The 22,353-nt window shown below is 34.1% G+C and overlaps 1 protein-coding gene across 5 annotated transcripts in view; it reads left to right on the forward strand.

Annotated features, from left to right (window-relative positions):
* Positions 1-20,418, forward strand: part of crhr2 (corticotropin releasing hormone receptor 2) — a 139,232-nt gene extending 118,814 nt beyond the window's left edge. For 3 of the 5 annotated variants that reach the window (XM_088643036.1, XM_088643032.1, XM_088643033.1), the window contains 5 exons: positions 2,130-2,202; positions 5,534-5,619; positions 9,598-9,733; positions 10,359-10,400; positions 18,074-20,418. In XM_088643036.1, coding sequence (XP_088499162.1) covers positions 2,130-2,202; positions 5,534-5,619; positions 9,598-9,733; positions 10,359-10,400; positions 18,074-18,214 — 478 coding nt within the window. In that variant the 3' untranslated portion in view covers positions 18,215-20,418. The remainder of the gene's footprint in view (positions 1-2,129; positions 2,203-5,533; positions 5,620-9,597; positions 9,734-10,358; positions 10,401-18,073) is intronic. The other 2 variants (XM_088643034.1, XM_088643035.1) reach the window with 1 other exon arrangement.
* The last annotated feature ends 1,935 nt before the right edge of the window (positions 20,419-22,353 follow it).

Here is a 22,353-nt window from a genome sequence, read left to right on the forward strand (position 1 = left end):
TTCTTATTAGTTGCTCAAAAGTAATTTGACCGTATGAAATGCATAATATAAACCTAGAAACATATACGTGAGCAGTACTTAAGCACTGTAGTATCGGTGTTAAGACATACCTCTCAAATACTGTAAATCAAGTTAAAAATATCTCAAGACCGATTCTGGTCGTAATGAAACCATGTTTCGTGTATGTTTTCTTTTTCATCTTGAAATAACTCATTTCTAAATACCTTTTTCACTGTTAACATCTTGCAGCAACTTTGCGACAAAATATACACTCTGACAGTTCATCCTGCTACCAACATTAAATAAAACAAATCTTAAGATTTCTATATTTATGTCTTTATTTAGTGGTTTCATTAGTGACAAAGGCTAAACTTTCTTGGAAAAATGTATTTTATGTGTTGCAGAAAAAACTGACTTGCTTTAACAAAATATGTTTACAAATCCTTTCACCTGGCATTTTCGTAGTTAGAAATTATGGAACGCTCTGTTAAAAGCAAGGGAGTTTTTATGTCCGTTGCAGTTCTTTTGCAACATGAATATAATTATATCGTTATTAATTTCTTGAGATACGCGATTCCATATTATATTCCCTTTTAATCAAATTCTAAAAGTATGCTTGTTGACTCCGGTATCACGTTAGTTAAAGACTTCGAAGCTTACAATGTTTAGGGAGAAATGGAATACTGGTGTGTATTTTTTTCTTTAAAGTACCGAGACCAGCCATATACTGTATGTTTATGTTAAGATTTCCCTTCAGTGGTAAAATTAGATATGAATATTCAATACTTAAACGGGCACAGTTAAGACATTAAATATACATATACATATTGTATACAGTACAGTTTGCATACGGTAATATGTTTATGTTACGCGATTAAAAAATAAATAAATAAAACTGGAAGGTCCAGCACCAGCTGGATTCAAACACACAACCTGCCAGTTGATAGTCACGCACCTAGACCAGTAGGCTACAAGACAGCTCGCATGAGCAGGCAGGCGAAACAGCCCTACATAGCCCTGCCGCAGTACACGGATATAATCATACCGTTATTAAATTCTTGAGATACGCGATTCCATATTATATTCCCTTTTAATCAAATTCTAAAAGTATGCTTGTTGACTCCGGTATCACGTTAGTTAAAGACTTCGAAGCTTACAATGTTTAGGGAGAAATGGAATACCGGTGTGTATTTTTCCTTGTGATATTTTAAGCTCTAGTTGAATGATAGGTGTCGCATTTTAAATCATTTTCGTAGTTAGAAATTATGAAACGCCCTGTTAAAAGCAAGGAAGTTTTTATGCCTGTTGAAGTAAAACAAAATGCCTGACAAAGTATGGCTTGGACAGATTCCAAGTGCTTGTACAAATGTGCTAAAGAAATTATACTTTGAGTATACAGCTTGTCCAAAGTCATCCATTATTAATACTATTAGTAATATCTTCAGTAAAGGCTTTGATGCATAAATATTTCTGATAAAGGTAGGTTGTGTACTTTTGTCCAACTGAGCAATCTTGCTTTCATAAAATATACCAACATTTGAATGACTGATGATTAACATGCTGTAATACACAGTTCAAAATTAAAGGCTCAAATGCTGTACATGAGAGGTTAAGCTCCCCCTGGCGGTTTTACAAGGCGACGCCGGATAGTTAGTCACGTGACACACGTGAACCGCGTGATACCCCGGTGGGCGTGTCGCGGTATGCCGCGAAATACCTCACCCATTTTGAATGGCTGCATCTGTATGTCCCTAATACACCTTATAAATAAATAAGAAAAATATAGAAATAATGTTTTTACATTGAAATTCACCATTTCATGTTATTTTAATAAAAAAAATAGTCAATGGAAACCTGAGGTGTGATTTCTTTAACGATTTTTACAAGGACAACACTTGAGGTTTCTTAGAGAATTAGGTCACTACATAAAAGCAATTTTTTATTTAAAAAATAAATGCTGCTCATTACTTGTACATCTGTCACTTGAGCTTGTTATTTCTAACATTCTGTAAATTATTAATGTTTTTTTTCTCTAAAACAACAGTATCTACAGTATGCGAGATGAAAAGAGGAATTAACATACATTGTAGAAATTCAGAAACACTTTTGTTATTTGAAAATATTCACAGATGCTGGTTTGGTAAAGAACCTGGGAAATATATTGACTACATCTATCAGGGACCAGTAATTCTTGTACTTTTGGTAAGTAAAAGTGAATTCTTATATACTGTTTGATAAATATTACAACAAGTGCCCTGTATCGGCTGCTTTTTACAGTTTCAAATATAATTTCCAGAAGACACTTTGCCCCATAGTAAAATATGTTTTAATAATCCCCTGTCAAGTTATACATGAATGTTTTGTATGAAAATGCCAGATATAGTATATGCAAGGCTAAGATAACTAGGTCATTGAACTCTGTGAAATATGTAATTTAAAAGCTGAGAAAGGCTTCCTAAAACGAGTATTTACAAAAAAGCAAGGTGAAAGGCAATAGAAATATTACTTATAGTATACTCATCAAGTACTGTAAATGATTAAGTAGTTACGGATTAAAGTAAATTTTACTTAACCCTTTCCCCTTACAGATATACACATTTTAAATTATTTTTCTGAAATATTTCTAAAGCTAATTCTGCAAAACAAAGAAGAGAAATTAGTTAATGCAACTGTTATTTATTTAATTTATTTTCATATTTATTTTCTAGGATATATTACATATGTTGTATGAAAGTTATGTATTAATGCTGTAGTACTATCATTTGTACTGCACAATTATATTGTCTAAAATTTACATTGGGAAAAGTATAAAATAAACACACTTATACCTCAGATGATTTTCCTCCATAAAAACGGATCTTAACTAAACCTGCATGAGTGTTTAATGGTGACACAGATTATATGGCTTCTTCAAATCTGAATTGTTAGGGGTCTTGATAAGATAAGTGGAACAACGTAATTACAGTCTTTTTTCTTTGAGATATACATGGAACTAAAGTAGTAATGGTGTCATAAAATGAAAGATGCCTTAAGATGCTATATTATTTTATCTTTAATTACTGTATAAGACCTTTTGCTGCACTTGACAAGTATAATCATTAATGCATTAGGCTTTAGGTCATACCGAGATATTTGGAAGCAAATTTATTTTGAAACGAATTGCTTTGTTTAACTTTTTGTCTCAAAAAAGAATGTATCTATGCATTGAAGTATTCTGTCCATCTAGCTGCCTAATTTGTTATGATAAAGCAGTTGTTACCAATCTTCCAAGGCACAGTAAAGGCAGGGTTCCTATACATTCAGTACCTTTCAAAAGTATGCAAGCCCTTCCAATGATTTTACATTTTGTTGAATTACAAATAATCTCAATATATATTTTAAAACTGAATTTTTATAATCAAAACTGGAAGGTTCAAAATGATCAATTTTATAAGTGAAGAATAGTACAGTAACTGCAAAGAAAACTCTAAATCTAAAATTAGTTGGTGACATAAGTCTTCACCCTCTCTACTATAGCAAACCTTAAATAGTTCAGGTGCACATCATTTCACACAATTAGTTGAATGACCTCTTTGTGCAATAATTGTGGTTCATATACTGAATACACAGACCTGTCTCTGTTAGCTCCCTCAGTCAAGCACTGAATTTCAAGCAAAAGATGAAGATCATGGATCCTCATTGATCCATGAGTATATTCAAAACAATCCAGGGATAATGTTATAAAATGGAACAGTTCAGGAGAAGGATATAACACGTTTCAAAAATACAGAATATCTGTATGGATATTCACAGTGAAGTTGACCATTAATACAGTAAGTGGAAGGAACCAAGAAGGAAAACTGGTAAGGGATTCCATGGTAAAGACAGGAGAAAAATTCCAAGAGTCAAGAAAGAAGTCAATAGTAAAAAACTTAAATCCTGCATGGAGTTTGCAACAAAGCATTTACAGTAACTGATACTGGCTGTGCCAAATCACTAGACTGATAATGGCAAACATTGTTTGGTGAGACTAAATACAGTAAAAACATTTTTGTCTGAATGCAAAAAATTATATATAGGGCAAAATAATACTGTTAATCACATTTAATTTATTTATCTTTAGTATTTGTTGACATTTACTATAGTTTATTGTATCCTTACAGGTAATTTTACTAAATCAGTCACCAAAGTAAGGGTACGAATATTTTGTAAGGCAGTGTATAATTAATTCTATTATTTATATTTTATCTTCCATGTACTATATTTGCAATGGATAGCATAGTCAGTAGTAAGATAGTCAAATTATTCACATATCATAAATTAAACCTTGTTGTAAGGTATTTTGTGTGATACAGTGTTTTCCCAGTGCATGTGGATCTTGATGTGGCCTTGATAGAGGTACGTACTCTGCACAGAGGTTAAGCTACAATATCTACAATTTCCTACATTGCAGGTCCCACAGATCCTGTACTAGAGCCAATAAATAAAGTTTTAAAATGTTAGTTTACAGGCACAACCTTGCAGAGCAAGTAACCATGAGGAGGACCCAACTGGAAAATCTGTACCAAAGAATATCATAATTGTGATAATATAATAACATAATCGGGCATATGCATGACATGGAATATCAGTGCTCTCCACAGCCATAAATAAAACCACAAAAATAATATCCTCATTGAAATTACTGTATATTTTTTTACCATCTGAATGCAACAATCACTCAACTTAATAGAACTATCAATCTAATTCAGCTGTCAATGGTGAAGTCCCCTAGCATTTAAAAACAACACCCATAATGTATGGAAGCTTATTAGTGCCACAGAGAAAAAAGAATTAACTTGTTTATACTGTACAAGATAGTATCTCGTTTATATGAGAAAAGTATCTTGTTTATACAAGAAAATTATTGCGTTTATAGGAGAAAAGTATCTCGTTCATACAAGAAAACATATTGCATTTAAACACAATAGTTATTTTGTAAACAATGTTGCCTACAATATTAATACTGTATATTGCTTTGTACTGTATTTACAATACTATTGTCACATGCAAAGTAGCATTGACTTTAACAACAGTAGAATATCGCCACACTCTTTTTTGGAAAAAAAATAATCTAAAAGAGCATGTGTCCTTTTTTTTATAGACTGTACATGAAGTACAACACGTCAGTAAGCATTCCCAAGTTAAATGTGTATTGTTTTCGCCATTTCTCTGAGAAGTAGAAATGATACGATTTTCCAAACGTATACAGTATAATAATAAAATAATAATGAACAGAATAATTTTGTTTTACCTTACCGTTGAGATGTATTAATTGCAGTTATTTAGTTAGCTAATTGTATTAATTGAAGTTTTGTGTTTTTACTTGTGCAAAAGAATCTGTCGTGTAGTAAACACAGAGCACTGAATATGAATTGGAAAAAGTAAGAACAAAGTTGACAATATGACAATCACTCTCTTCATTCAATTACATTAATCTACAATATTTTACAGCTAACACTATTGTTTAACTTTAATGTTTAACTTTCAAGCTTATCTTCTTTTTCTGTTCTAGATAAATTTTGTTTTCCTCTTTAACATTGTGAGGATCCTTATGACAAAGCTGAGAGCATCTACCACATCTGAAACAATACAATATAGGTAAGTAATATAATATTAGAAACCATGCAAATAATGTTCAAGAGTTCATCCTGGACTACTGAATAATAACATTGTTATAATAAAGTGGTACTTATTTGTATTATGTTTTGTCTGAAATCTGTTTAGATTCCAAATTGCTTAAATAGTAAATAAAAACGTTTTTTCTTTAAATGAAAGCCTGCAGTTCTTCCAAATTATGTAAAAAAATTATAAACACAAACTCATGAAAATATTTATGCTGAGTCACAGAATAAATAAGTAGGAATCCAGAGCCCTGGCATTTATAATTAAACACCCAAAATCTCTTACTAACCTAGTCCAGATGATACTACTGCAAGCACATTTCTATGCATAACTTTTAAGACAAATTGTATGGCATATTTGGTATGCAAACAGTGCATGTTAACATACTGCAAACACATTAATAGATTTCAAATTTGGGTAAATACTTAAGATAAGTATCTAAAATATTGGAAAACCTAATGGTTGGTTGTCATTTAGAAACCTAGAATAATTTATATTTTGAGCTTTTCTTGAGATGAAGAGAGGGGATCAGTGTTAAAAAGCTGGTAACCTTGCTTTCATTGTTTAATTATACTTTTGCACAGTCCGCATAAACAACAATTCCTTTAGGTTAATAAATCTTCATGTTCCCTGACACACACTTCACAATAAATTCATTGAATCAGTTTCACAGATAATTTTGGTTACATTTATTGCTATAAACTCAAAAGCAGAAGCACTCAGAAATGTATCCCAGTATTGTTGTTAACTCTTTGCGTCATATTCTTTTCTGCTCTGCTTTGTGTCCATTGTGCTCTTTTCTTTCAGTGTAAGTTTCTTAACTGTAGAATTATATTCCTCTGGTGTGTCTGACAAACCTTCAGATTTTAATGTAATTATAATTTATACTGTATATTACAGTATAATTGAATTTGTCAGTTTGATAATTTAATAAACTGTACATTTTATAACCCGGGGTATGTGAGGGACTAAAGGCCCTAAATTACACATGACTGATATTTTTTTACTGTTGTCTTTCTTTAGAACCACAGAAAAACAATATATTGTATGTTCTGTTAGTTTTATCACTAATTTTCCATTATGATGTGTATTTGTTATTTTAAATGGTATCTGAATCTTAAAATCAGCCTGATATATTTTTCAGATTTTTTCTTAACATTATTGGTTGAGTTAAGCTTTAAGGCTATTTTTGTCTGAAGTGACATAGCCACAGTTTAGTTTTTCATTGTTCAGAGGTTCGATCTGTTTTAATTAGTCCTTGACTAATACAATACCCAAAACACCAAACAATAATAATACTAAAAATAACATATTAATTTGCAATGCAAATATTATGCTAAGTGAAAAATGTGTTGTGTAATCACATTTATTACAAAATCATAATGATACTTTTCAAGGTTCAAGTGTGTCCAGAAATTACAGAACTCTACTTGTAATGCTACATTTTTAACAGAATGTAACAGAATATGACAGATGTGATATGAATGCCCTACTTGCCAGACCATTGAAAGTTTTGGGAAAAAAATGCTATGATATGTAACACCTAAAGCTCAGAGACCTCTGAACAGGCTCTAAGAGAGGAATGGGACAGTATTCCACAAAACAGCATCGGTTACAAGATCTTAAAGCAAAAGAACCATAATTAATTTGCCTATGTCATTCAGTCAATAAAATGCAAGCACACCTGCTAGGAAAAAAAAGATGTTGTCATAATTCAGTGACCTTGTATTAATTAGTAGTACTTTTCTTTTGATGCTTAGGACATACTCGCATAATTAATAACATTGCATTTCAGAAACTGGCATTGTGAATAGTGAAGATAATTCATGTAGTTACAGTAAATGGTGTGTGGATCTATACAGAATCTAGACTCTACACCTGTGAGTCCACAATAGTTTCAAGCTGACCATGATCCTCACCAAGACAGGATGTTTACTGAAAATAGATGTACGAATAGTATTATTTACTCAGCATATGCTCTTACTGTATATACAGTATATATATACTGTATACTGTATACTGTATGTGAAAAAATAATGTTTCAATTAAAGAAGAAGAATTTGAAAATTGCATGAAGGTGAACAGTACCTTTCAAAAGTATCCCTTCCAGTAGTATCCCATTTTGTTCAATTGCCAATGAAATGTACAGTACAGTACACATTTGGAGCAGCATGGTGGCATGGTGGTTAGATTTGCTGACTTGTAGCACTGGGACCCTAGGTTAAATTCTGGACCTGGGGTACTACAGTATCTGTGTGGAGTTTGTATACTGCATTTTCCTTATGTTCACATGGGTTTCCTCCGAGTGCTCTGGTTTCCTCCCCCTGTCCAAACACATGCTATTAGGTTAATTGGCTTCTGGAAAAATTGTCCCTGCTGTGAATCTATTTGTCTCTGTCAGTGTGTGTTCCGTGATGGACACCCAGCAGGGTGTATCCTGCCCTGCACCTGTTGCTTGCCAGGATAGGCTTTGGCTCCCTCTGGAGATCCCTGTAAACCTGTATCAGATAAAGTGGTTTTAAAATGGATGGATAGATATACACTTTTTTAAAACGAATACTTTGAATCTACATGTAATGCTGAAACTGAACACATACAATATATGGGAGAAATAAGATGAATAAACTTAAAAACTGCTAATGAAAATCCAAAACTAATATACAGTATACTGATTGCATACTGTAGGTATTTACACCCCTGAGTCAGTTCTTGATGGAAGCCTGTAATGAAAGCAGCTGTGAGTGTTTTTGCATAAGTCTCTACTAACTTTGCACACTAATTGTGCACGTCTTACCCCTTTTTCTTTGCAAATGTGCTCAAATTCTGTCATGTTGTCTCTGTCAAAAGCAAGTTTAAAGTCTTGCCGCATGTTTTCTGTTAGATTGAAGTGAGGATTCAAACATACTTTCAACTAAATGTGCAACATACCGAATTAATTTTATGCACTGAACTAATTTACATTTACCCTAGCAAAGGGGGTGAATACTTATCAATAACTTTAGTTGTATCAATTATTTTCGTGTTTTATCATTGCATTTATTTCTAGCACTGAGCTTATTTCAACAATAAATGTGTTCAGTTTGAGAAATCAAGTTTGATTAAAGTATTCATTTTCACATAATGCAAACATCATTTGTAATTGAACAAATTGGAAAGGAGTAAATAAACAGGATTTTAATCAGATTATAATGGCAGATTGTATGCACTTCATGTTAACATACATCATCTAACATTGTAGATGCATCCCCCATTCACTAAGATTTTTTCCTTTGATGCCAAAAAATTAATCACAGCTAATATCACTCCCACCTTCAGACTAAGTTGTCCCCATATTCATATGGGTTGCATCCAGGTACTCTGGTTTCCTCCCACAGTCCCAAAACATACTGCTATGTACAGAGAAACTGGCTTCAGAGAAAATTGGTTTTGGTGTAAGCGTCTGTGTTTGTGTCTGTCTGTGGCTTTGAGGGTGTACCTTGCCTTGCACCCATTGCTTGCTGGCCTAGGCTCAGGGTCCCCCACAACCCTGGATTGGAAGAAGTGGTTGGAAGATGGATGGATGGAGGTTCAGAGGAATTGTTTTAAGATGGATTTATGATTCCTGCCCACCGTGTTTAATATATGTACTTAATGAATCTAGAAGATTTATGTGTTTGGATGTCTGTGCACAAAGTCAGACTTACCTAATATTACACTTTTGTTACTTTTCAATTTACGTTTTTATTTTTTTCATCTATTATCTATGTAGATTTATATTGGAGAAAAATATGTCTCTAAAGTTCACGTGTGACACCTGCCTGCAAAGTAAACCTCATCTGGGTAATATAAAATTCTGGTTATATTTTCCAGCATCTTATCCATATTATTTCAATATTTGATCTGTGTGCTTGTCTTTATAAGAATAAATCATTTTATATTTTGCATGACCTGTATCAATGTATCTTTCTTTCACAGAAAAGCAGTAAAAGCCACATTAGTTTTATTGCCTCTGCTGGGAATCACTTACATGCTGTTTTTTGTGAATCCTGGGGAAGATGACATCTCCCAAATAGTTTTTATTTATTTTAATTCTTTTCTTCAGTCATTTCAGGTAAGAACAATTGTTTGTTTTTTTTGGTGGCAATCCCCAGATCAAGAAAAGTCTCAAAAACATGATCCATTGTGATGTACAACAAAAAACTACAAACTACTTTTGCTTTTTCTATAATGTTTAAATAAATTATTCCAAATAATATTGCAATTTACATTTGTTTTTATTAATAAAGGTTTATTAACTTTGTGATTTGTAAAGTTGTTTCTACTGTAAAGTAAATCACATATCTAGACATAAAGAAATCTAAATCTGTAACAAGAAATTAAACAACCAAGAAATACCAATTTCCTGTTTTATAATACATAAGTAAAAAAACAGAAAGTGAATTAGGTGTGCTTCTGTTTTACTTCATATGTTTAATACAGATGAATACAATAATTAACAACTTTCACATGAAATAGTAAATGGTGTTCTGTAAATCCAGTGAGTTACAGTATGTGTAAGTTTTTGGGAATACTGTACTAGGAATGTGTTAAAACAAACCAGACCATTATATTTTAATGTTTTTAAAAAATTAAGTTAGCATTTTTTTATTTTGTAAAGGTACCAATGTGGAATTAGCAGGAAAATGTGAACTTAGTAAGTAAATATATTCAAATGTGTCATTCTTGATGTTTTCCAGGGCTTTTTTGTCTCAGTATTTTACTGTTTTCTTAATGGAGAGGTGAGTCCACGTTGCACATAATTTCAAGCATAATGAGCAATTAGCTTAACTGATAGACCAGTGGCACATTAGACACAGAGTTTATCAGAGTTTTTTACCTTTATAACAGTTTAAACTTACAGTCATAATAGATGTTGCAGTGTATTTTAACCTAGCTGGAAAACTAAGGGAAAAAAAACTCAAGAATCTAATGTAAATGAAAGCTTTCCAATAATTAAAATATTATTACCAATTGGAAACCAGAATATGAAAAAATAATACATACTTTAATATATACTATTTATATTAAATATTATAAAGTATTTTAGTATATACTGTAAATAATGAAGAGTTACAATCATGCACAAATGAATGTAAGTCATGGGTAAAGGGAACATGCCAAATTTCAAATTTACTTAAAAAAAAGTTTCATTGAAGGGGACATAATTGTTATGTCATTTTAGTGCATTATGTTAAGATACAGATTACATTCATAAATGTCTATCTACTCATAACTTTAGCTATTCATATACTGTACATATTATCTGGCTTGAAATATTTTTAAAATTATCATAAGAATTGATAGAAATTGTTAAAGCAATTGACTACTTCAACAACATATTACATATATATATATAAGGATACTGTGATGCCATGGGGGTAATGGCCAACACTGTGGGCATGGAACAGGTGTGTTCACCTCTCCGGAAATGCTCCTTTTTAGCCTGTTGGGGAACTTTTTGTGTGCATTATACACTGTTTCTATTTTGCGTGCACTTGCTCTTGCTTTACATAACCTCCCCTCTGCATGCATTCACTCTTTCTTTATATGAACTTTCCTCTGAGTAAGGTATTGACTATAAGCCCCTTGTCAGACCAGAGGTGATGCTCACAGGATATCGGGCCTAAAGTCTACATCTCTTTCACTCCACTCTCCTTCACAGTCTCCTCTGAGACTGTTACCATTTCACAACTAACGTCCCTTCACTCATGGTTTTCCAGGCTCGATGAGTTTCACCTTCTGGTCTCGCCCTCCAGGAAGAAGCCTCTAGGTCCCTCGCATCGTTGAGCCCTTCACACAAGGTTTCCCAGGGTTGATGAGCTTCACCCTTCAATGACAATGTTTTGCAAGGAGCCTCTCTACTTCTAGCCATGACACCTGGAGTCTCCTACACCCTTGCTCTTACATCGGAGCTTCTCTCTTCCGCACTGTTGGATGTTCTTCTTTACTGTTACACATTTTGTCAGGGCAATAGGCTCCTCTACTCAGCCTAGCCCTTGGATTTCAAGGATCCGCTTCCAGCTCCTGGAACATCTCCCAGTGCCACCAGGCTGTCTCAAACATACAGCTTCCAGTGCCTCATACTCACGCTGACATTTCCTACGTTAACAACATCGAGTCACTTCCACACCTCACTCCATGTCGAGACTCATCACACTTTCCCTAATTAAAATAACACACCCACACAACCTCTCTGACACCTCACTCACAACATGGCTGTGGGCATATCTTCTCACTTGTCCAACCACCACTGCTTCTTCACACACGTAGCTGTCAGTGCACCTTCCCAATGCCAGACCCCAGTCAGTTCATGCAGCTGATAGTGCTTCTTCTCTGTAACCAGCCACCACTGTGCCTCTCATACTGTGCAGCACTGTTGGCACCCTCAGCTCATCACCACTGTATGCTAATCACCAGAGGTCTGCAGCCCTACTATACAGTACTCCATATGTCTTGGAGGAGCCTACTACCTCCAAAACTCCAATCACACTTGCACTCACATTCTAACTCACAAATACACTCATACTGTACAACGGACTCCCTGACAGTGCTGCTCTCACATTATAGCAGGCTGCTGTCCCTTTAAATCTCCCAATTCTTTAAGGCTCCATTTTGAAGGCTAACATGAACCCTCTGGAATTGCCATTCACTCTTTGTTTCCCTCATTGGGGTTTGTCTCTCTGCTGTTTCCACTGTCTCCTCTGATACTGTCGCTCATCTTTCACCTCCATATAGGGGTACAGCTGCAGCCACTAGTCTGCTTTCTCTTTATCTTCAAATGCAGACACGCTCATTGCTACTGTATTGCTGATAGCAACAGCGTTTCACATTTACTGCTGACCTGCTTCAGCCTGGCTCTCTCACTGCCAAGCTTCTGCAAACAGGAGACCTGATATCACTCAGCCACCCATCTTGATCTACAGCTTACACAAGACTTAGGTCTTGCTTGGTCTCCGCTGAGGGCAGTAATTCGTCTACTCTTAAAGCTCACTCACAACTGTATCTCATGATTATTCCAACTGAGCTCAACCGTGGTTAAGTAAGGCAATGTGTCATTTCTAAATGAGGGCTCCATCCCTGAAAGATACAGCACCCTGGATGGCATTACGATATATTTTATGGTGGTACAGTGCCACATTGGTTAAAATTACTGCCTTGTAGTGCTGGGGTCCTGGGTTGTACTCCTGGGGCACTATCTGTGTGGAGTTTGTATGTTCTCCCCATGTTTGTGTGGATTTCCTCAAGGTGCTCAGGTTTCTTCCCACAGTCCAAAAACATACTTAATAAAGTAGGTTAACTAGCTTCTGAGCTATTATCCCTTGTAAGAGGGCATGTATGCCTGTGTCGTTCTGCTCTGAGATAGAATAGCATTATCAGCTGTGCTTCAATTCGATTATACCTCAAAAGTGTCAATCTTAAAGAAATTATGATTTGTATAAACCTTAAAGTTGGAAACAGCTGTCTGCACTAGTTGACGTAAGTCTTATGAACCTGCAAAAAAAACGGTAGGTAGGATTAGCAGCTGCAACCAGGGAGGGGGTTAAACAGGGAGTCTGAAAGAGAAAAGTGCAGTAATTCATGTATCTGTATAATGAATTACATAAAAAGATGATTCACTACCCTTCAAAGGAAGGCCAATCTGAGTAGGCAATTGTTAGAGCTGTAAATGTTTCATTTAAGGCAAGATAGAAAGAAATGAAAGTATTGTTTGCAGGTTTAAATTAATAACTTTTTTACCATTTCACAATTAGCCGCTGAACCCGATTGCACATCAGAGCTTTTACTATCAAAGACACATTTACATAAAATGAAGTTGGTATGATGGGGAGAGTTGCATCAAACAGAGAAATAGTAAAAAAAAAGCAGCTTAGTAAGAAAAAAGTGTAACCAGATGAAGATGACTATTAGGTGCAAAATCGGATGGTATCCTAAGCTTTAATTACCTCTGAATGGACAGAAGTAAAAAGTAAAGGTGACTAAATTGTGTGACTGAATGCTTAAGGCATTTGCAATCACATTTCCTATCTGAAAGAAGTGAGAGTACAGTTTATTTTCTATTTTCATCAGAAATGCTTGTAGTCAAATGAAAGCAAAATCCTAAAGATCACTCTCTTTGTGCATGTATGTAGAAAAGGAGATACAGATAATTATTTTTAAGTGTTAGGTGACCATGTTTATTATTTAATGACTGACCATGATACACTTGTAATTTCCTTGATGTGTTTGCTCATGCTATTTTAAACTCTTACAACTGTGTTGCATGCTTTTGCTTGTTTCCTCACAAATTTATACATTTTCCAATGTTTATGTATTGTGTTGTTCCAGTCATACACATTTCTGAGTGCTCTCAATTTTTGACAGAATTTATTCAGGTTACAGCCTCTTCACACCCATGTGTTAATATAGGCTTCACTCATTAGCTGGAAGAACTGAATTTTCTAAAATCGCACAAGCCTATGTTGTGTTGTGGGTTTTATTGCATACATTTTCTTTTCATTTATAAATATTACAAGATCCATATGCTTCAATTCTGATTTTTGTTATTTAATTTCAATATCTTCGTGTGAGGTACTCAGATGTACTGTAGCAGTCTGAGGAAGCCACCATCTTGGCACAAATGTCTGATTCAAGGGAGTGGTATAGTGCCATAATGAATATCTGCTAAGTGGTAAAAGCTGCAGAATGAGGTATAGCTGGACTGAATCCAATGTGATTCCACATGAGAGAAAGGAGAAGTCAGGATAGAGAGAAAAAATAAAGTTATTTGCAATGGATTGGCCTGTATGCTGTGTTGAACTAGGAGATAGATACAGCTTACGCAGAAGAAGCTGAGAAGCAGGTATAGCTTCCTAAACTAGGCCTGATGGAAAACATTAGCAGCCTAATGGAGCATAGCATTGATTGGAAAAATAGCAGTGTACAGTATATTTTCCTCAGAAAGGAGTCTTCATGGCCCAGATTGAGACTTGAAGATACACTGTGTCTTAACATCTGCAGACAGATAGGTTTTCTCAGAGAATGAGATAAGAGTGAGGAAACAGCAAATCCAGCTGCTTCTACCGTATGTCAGAATGCTACAATATGTCAGGTTTGTTATAGTGAGGCATTCCTGGGCAGGGATGTTAAGGGAGTGGTCTCATGGAGCAAAGATGATGTGACGATAAAAACAATGTGCCACACATGGTTTGTAGAGTTTTACCTCAAATGTGTAAAAATCAAGCAAGCTTTACCTTGCTAATATCCGTCACACTTAATCTAAAAAAGTTTATTTCTTTTTATTTATTGTATACAGCAGACTAACACAGCTTTTAATCAGTGCTTAGATACTTCCATTATTAGTTTGTTGAATTTGCACATATGAATCAATAATACAGAAGAGCTCCACATTTAAACAATGAATAACTAGATGCTGAAACAAAAACACCAATTTATCTCACACTTTTAGTTTCTCTACTTGATTACTCAAAACAATAATCATATGCAAAGGACATAGCCAATATACAGGCTGACAACAGCTGGACACCATCCAACTGCCAAATGTTTTTCTAACATTAACTCACTGCAAGGAATCAAATGTGATAATTAGAACCTGAAACCTACAGCACAAAAAACATTTTACTGGTTATAACGATATACTGTAATTTCAAGGAATCCTGAAATGTAAGTTAGAAAACATAAACATTCCCTCCTCGTTTTTATTTTAAGCAACATAATTAGCAAACCTACAACTTGCTTTCCATAGAATGCAGATCATCTGGGAAAAGATACCAAATTCACCTACAAAGTATTATTATTTAATAAATTATACATTGCATTAAAAGACTACAACATGAAACACCTTTTGACTTCTGGATTCTGAATTCAGTTTGCAGAAATAATAACTTATAACAATATGCTTAATGTTTTATCATCACATACACAAGTCTGTCAAATATTGTTTCACCTCAGAATAGTAACTAATGTACTGTATAACAGACTTGTCAAGATCATATTCTACATTTCACATTCATTTACAAGATTTATTATTTAAAGTCCATTAGGTTAATGTCATTGAGAGCCACACAAAGATTTTTAAGGTTTAAATCAAGTCTCCCATTTTTAACTTATACACATTATTGTTTCGTATTAAATTAAAATATTGATTAAATATCTTAAGTTCTAAAAAATCATAGTTATTTAACTGTAGTCTATATTTAGGAACATCTTTTCCAGGTAATTTTTCAACATCAAACAGATGTAATTAAACCCAACAGCAATGTATTTCCTAAAATCAGAGTAATGAAGACTACAACCTGACAGAACACACTTTGCCATTTTTAAAGTGGGAGTTCAGATAATACATTTCTTTATGTTTCTTAGTGTATTTTACAGACAATAAACAAATTTTATTTGAGTACCATAAACTGAGATCCAAGCATAAATAATCTATTTTAGGTATTACATGTAAAGAAGAGAGAGTGAGTTATTTTCAGCATTAACAAAAATGAAACAATATTCTATTTTTGTGTAACAGTTCAAAGAAAACATCTCATGCAGCACTGTAATTGAATTATTAATAATCACTTCTGGCAATGGTACATACTGTACAACTAAGTGTGGCTCATATTGTAATACATTTTTGCTTTACAATTACTGAAAAAAACCATTGTGTTAATCATTTTTGATGTTCTATTTTTATGTTTTATGTTTATGATAATATGAAACATTATCACCAGTGTGTTATTCCTGAGATAAGCATGTCACATAATTACAGATCTGCGTTGATCCTACTGTATGATGCATTGTGTTAATTACTCAACAGGGTTGCTAGATCTGAAACTTTTATAATTGAAGAAATAAGTGTCATGATTTTCACTAACCAATTAGTTTAGGGGTTTTAAATGCCATCCAGGCTGTATCCTGCATTTTGCCTGTTTCTTACCAGGATAGACTCAAGCATCCCCACTGTTAGAAAACTGATAGATGTATTACTAAAATGTATTACTTAAAAGACTGATAAACTGGCATAAATATGATTAATGCCAAGCACAACTGTAGCTTAAGTTCTAGTCGGGAGCCCATCAAAGTGCGGGGGGGCTTATTTGAGTTGAACACTAGTTGAAGGTCACCTGCCAATCATCCAAGGATTACCAACCCAAGAGGAACTTGATGGGTGGAAGACAATTTACTTATTGAAATTCCAAGCAATCACTGACTATGATTACTGGGTTTAAAAGATACTACATACTGTAGTTCACTCTCACTGATCTGCTCTCTCGAATGCAACATGACAAAAGAATGATCTCTATGACTGCAACCACCTTTGTACAAGTAAGAAAACTAATCTTTAGTTCGAGACACCAGGTCAAGAAAGAGTCAGTAGTGTGTAAGCAAAAAATGTCTCTGCAACAAGAAAAAAAACAACTCAAGAACCAAGTATAATTTTGCTTATAGAACTAAATTGATATGGTTGAACTTTTGTCAACAAGCCTGACTAGCAGAGTATATATACAGTAGTAGTTGCAGTACACCTTGAAATGAACAGTTTCTACCCCATGCTATCTCACTCGATTGTAACTGAGTCAGACCTTGTGCATAAACTGTTATACAGCTGAGCTGCATGCAACACTAACCTTCTCTGGGAGCTGTCTTCAGCACCATTGCCAATGCCAGGAGGACAGCCTGTTGCTGAGGTGGGTAGCTGCATCAGCATGCATAGGCTGCAAAGGAACAAGTAATAGGTTTATTCCATGCTGAAAAAAAAGAAGAAAGAGTGAAGAAGGCTCCACGGCCAAAACATTGTGTTCTCTTTCTTCTTTTTTTCAGCATGGAATAAACCTATTACTTGTTCCTTTGCAGCCTGTTGCTGAGACAGCAGAAGGAGATTGGATCACAGCTGTGATGAGCCCAGTCCACCTCCCTTACTCAGAAGGATTTTCACATTTTCAAATCTCTACCTAGTACCACCTGGGCAGAGTTTTTTTTTCTAGACTTATACTATGTTTCACAACAATAACTCCTACTTGTAGGGAATATGAATGTGACTAATTATATAAAAAAAATAACTTAAAAGGCTGACCATATCAAATGGTATAGTAGATACACTGATGTTTTTACTATATTTGGATTTCCTGAGGAATTGATTAACCTTTTTAATTAAGGCAGACTAATTCATATACAGTATATACTGCTGCTCTTGTTGGTTTAGTTTGTATGTTCAGTCTGTTCAATCTGTGTGCATTATTGCTTTTTTTATTTTGTCTGATTCCTAGTAGCTATAAAAGTACCCTCACGATTTACTGTTCCAAGTTATAAATGATTGTTCTATCACATCCATAAAAAATTAGTACACTAACACAGGATGATACAATAACTTTCTCTCCCGCTAATTTTAACACGGGGGAAAATACGGATAATTTTTTTTTTCTTTCAGGTGCGTTCTGCTGCAAGAAAAAGGTGGCACCGCTGGCAAGATAACCATGCTTTGAGGGTGCGAGTGGCTAGGGCAATGTCCATTCCCACCTCACCAACAAGGATCAGCTTCCACAGTATAAAGCAAACAACAGCTGTGTGACCCTGTGAATCAGGAGTGGCCTTTAGAACATTTTTGCATTCTGTTTTGATTATCTCTATTTTATTATTAAGAGCGCAGGTTAGCTTTTATGTTTTGTGAACTGGTGTGAGTTTTGTATGATTAAAACCCCAAACAATATGTTATAGATTTAGTAAATCACAATCTGAGAAACCCTGCCGGCCTAGGGTTATTTCAACTACCATGTTAATGCTGACGTACTGTATACCTATCAACATGTGAAAGCTACAGTAAGTGTTATGGTAATGGAGTCTTTTACACTAAGAAATGTTGCCTTTGTAAGTTTTTGAAATCAAGTTCAGTTCCCTATCCAAGGGAATTGAATTTGATTCATACAGTATATGTGTATCATACAGTATGTCTTTGGATTTTAGCATGCTGTGATAATTCTGTGCATACAATATATTGTGAATGACCCCTGCTGTAGGGTTGTTTCATGGAAAGTCAGCATGAAGAAACAATGATAAAAATAGAGAGTTTCTTTAAGATACATTTTATTTTTTTTATTGTCAGTGCTAGTTTTTATTTTTGGCCATAGAAAAGCTGTCCTTGAGTTAGTAAAACATCTAAAACATATGATTGAATGTCGGGGTCATTCACAGTTTTACAAATACTGAAAAGAATTTGGATATTGGTTGGTATTCTGATAAGTAGAATTTGAGGAACTCTGTTACCTAAACCATTTCCAGTTCAGTAAAACTTCAAAATACAGTAGGTTTTGCTAATACAGTATATCATTTAAGACAAAACAATCAGCCAGGTTTTATAATTCTGTAGGATTCCAATAATGATAGTAATATAAAAAAAATTCAACATTATTGAAAATCTTAAAACATTCCGTGGAAGGTTTCTCTCTGGCATCTGATGCAGGCATACATTTATGGCAAAATAAACCAAAAACTGCCATTGCAAGTTTTGAAAATACTAGTTTTCTAATGCAAAATATGAAAGTTCATGTTGATAGTACTGAGCATATGAACCATGTGCACTACATATAAAATCCTTCAACTTTATTTTTTAAAGAAAATAGGTATTTGAGTAATATAAAGCAAAATACATAAATTGTCTTAGCCCTCACCAGTTAAAGACTGAAAATGGTGGGATGTACTTTGTTAACACTGTGTATATACAACTACAAAACCTAGAAAAAGAAAGGCAGACAAAGTAATTCAGTATTTTCTTTAAACTATTCTTTATACTGAAAAATAGTGATGATGTGGCATTGCGTTCACAAAGAAAAAATTCTAGACTTTTTGGGCCTTTTTAGTCCAGAGCATTATTCACAATAATTTTTCAAGGAATGCATTGTACCTTTCACAATTCAATACAAGATTATAGAGTAAACCATTTAATAACTTTTTTAGTCTTATAAATCTTAGGTAAAATAGTTTCAAGAAGTGACTGTTGAGCATATCTTCTGGAGAGAAACTTATTGAACTAACTTTAAGATATTTTAATGAAAAGCCTGAACTAGCTAGAGTCAGGTAAATGTAATAAAATAAAAACACAGAAATCAATTTAGGGCACAATGTGTTATTCTAATTTAACTTAAAACCCTTTTGTCCCCTTTTGGAGTCCATTTCAGGAATATACAGAATTAAAAATTACATGTTATATTATAAATAGATGTAAATTATTATTTTTTTACCTGAAAAATGAACATGACAAATTATTGGACAGAGTTTTAAAATAACATTTATTGTTAATTGATGTATGAGCCAAAAGAGAAAATTTTAACACATTGTTTAAGTGTATGTATAAATTATTTTAATGAGATATAAACAGTTACAAACATTTAATTTAACTATTTTGTTGCTTTACTTTTCACAATTCCATGTATTTGGCTACTGTTTCACCTTCTGTGTCCCCATTTTAGAAATATTCATATTGTTAACACATGACTAACTGGTGAATTGTTATTAATTTACATTTCATTGTAATTAAAATATTTTGAAAAAGAATAACAGAGTAACATTAGGCCAGCAGTTACTAAACAGTATTTCTGTTCGATTGTAACTATTATTAATACATTTAGATACCAGTAAATAAAAAAATATATGTTTGATAGCTTCCCAAATGAAAATTTTAATGGACTGATTTCAAGATTTTGTGCCTTTTTTGTGTTATCTGAAAATGCTGTCTCCATGTGTATAATGAAGTAAAACATACTGTGATACTTCCTTAGCTATACATTTTAATTTTTCCTCTGTCTTTGACAATGACTTTGTCCAAATTTACAATCTGATCATTATAATAATTATAGTATGGAGTAAAGATTTTGTCATTGACCTATCCCCCACAGTATTAATGTGCTCCTATTTAAGAAAAAAAATCAATTCTCAGACATAGCTGTAGATAAATGTTCAACTACTAGAGAATTTTTGTTACATCCATCGATCAGTGATGTAAAAACATAACAACATTTTACTAGCTGCCATTCAGACCTAGAGTTAATTATAATGGACATCATACTAAGAGTATTTTTCTCATATTACAGCACATTGCATTACTGACTTCTAATTGGTTGATATATTGGTCTAACACACCAATCAGCATCAAGCAATCACATGTCTGTGAAGTTTTGAGAGTAACATTTCACCTTCATCATCAATCAAAGTTTATTGCACAACAATACAACGTGCAGCAGTAGTTGCTGGCAATGAAATGTCTTTTCTATGAGCTCACCGGGGGATAATTAAATTAAAGTTACGAAATACCATTCCATAATAATAGATAATAGTGCAATAGAAATTGAATTAAATAAACTCAGACAAAATTCAGTATAAATAGAGCTGTTATGTGTCCAGGGTGTATGCAATACATTATGTCCAAGTAGTGCAGTATGCCGAATACAATTAAAACTGTATGACCATGTAGCCATTACGGATGATTTGCTGAAGGAATTGCAGGTTGGCTGTTTAGCAGTCTTATTGCCTGGAGGTAGACGCTGTTCTGTAATCTCTTGGAGTTTGACTGAATGCTTCAGTATCATTTACCGGACAGTAGGAGAGAAAACAGTTTGACTGGGATGACTGGGGTCCTTGAGAACGGACCTGGACTTCTTAAGACATCTAGCTGAGTAGATATCTTGGATGTTTGGTACAGTACCTCACAGCCGGTAATGAGCTGCGCTGACTTCGCAGTGCAACCCTCCGCAGTGCTCTGCAATCCCAGGCGGAGCAGTTCCCGTACCAGGCAGTGATGCAACCAGTTAGGATACTCTCAATAGTGCACCTGTAGAAGCTGGCCTGGATATGTGACGGCATGCCAAACGTCTTTAGCCTGCGGAGAAAGAATAGGTGCTGCCATGCTTTTTTGACCACGATGTTGGTGTGGTGGGTCCAGGTTAAGTCCTCTGTGATGTTAACTCCCAGGAACTTAAAACTGCTGACCCTCTCCACTGCAGTCCCATTGATTTACATAGGCATGTGATCTCCTCCCTGGTGTTTCCTATAATCCACAATCATCTCCTTAGTCTTACTGATGTTCAGAGAAAGGTTGTTCTCCTGGCATCATGCTGCCAGGGTTTCAACCTCCTCCCTGTACACATAATATAATGCAATAAAAATTATATTTAGTCCTTATATTTATGTATTCAGCCATTACATGAAACATTTTAAGAGTTTATGCTGGATTTAAAAACAAATGTTGTCCATTACAATGGACATTGGATCTCAAGAGAGGCACAATAATCGATGACTTCGATGTACAGTATCTCAACATTCCTAAAACTTTCAATTAATTATGAAAAGTTAATATTTATAAATTCATATATTCACATACAGAGTACACTGCTTTACATGTCTGGAATATCTGTCGATAGACATCTTTGAGAAACTGAAAATTTGAATACTGGTGAAGAGACTGCAGATAGTACCATATCTGAGACACGGATATGTGCAGAGTTGTAGAGACCGTAAAAGTCAAACACTACTAATGTGAAATAATGTGAAAAGTATTCTATATTTTTATTATTAATATATGGTAAGTTATTTTTCTCATTTATGAACCCTCCATGGAATAAAGTAAGCAAAAGAGTGCAGAAGAAACGTTTCACAGCATCGTTGCTGATATAGTGTTTTATAATATTATTAGTATTAGTGAAATTTTCATTAACAAAT

This window comes from Lepisosteus platostomus, chromosome 8 (genome assembly GCF_059453375.1).
Source record: "Lepisosteus platostomus isolate fLepPlt1 chromosome 8, fLepPlt1.hap1, whole genome shotgun sequence".
Taxonomy (NCBI): Eukaryota; Metazoa; Chordata; class Actinopteri; order Semionotiformes; family Lepisosteidae; genus Lepisosteus; species Lepisosteus platostomus.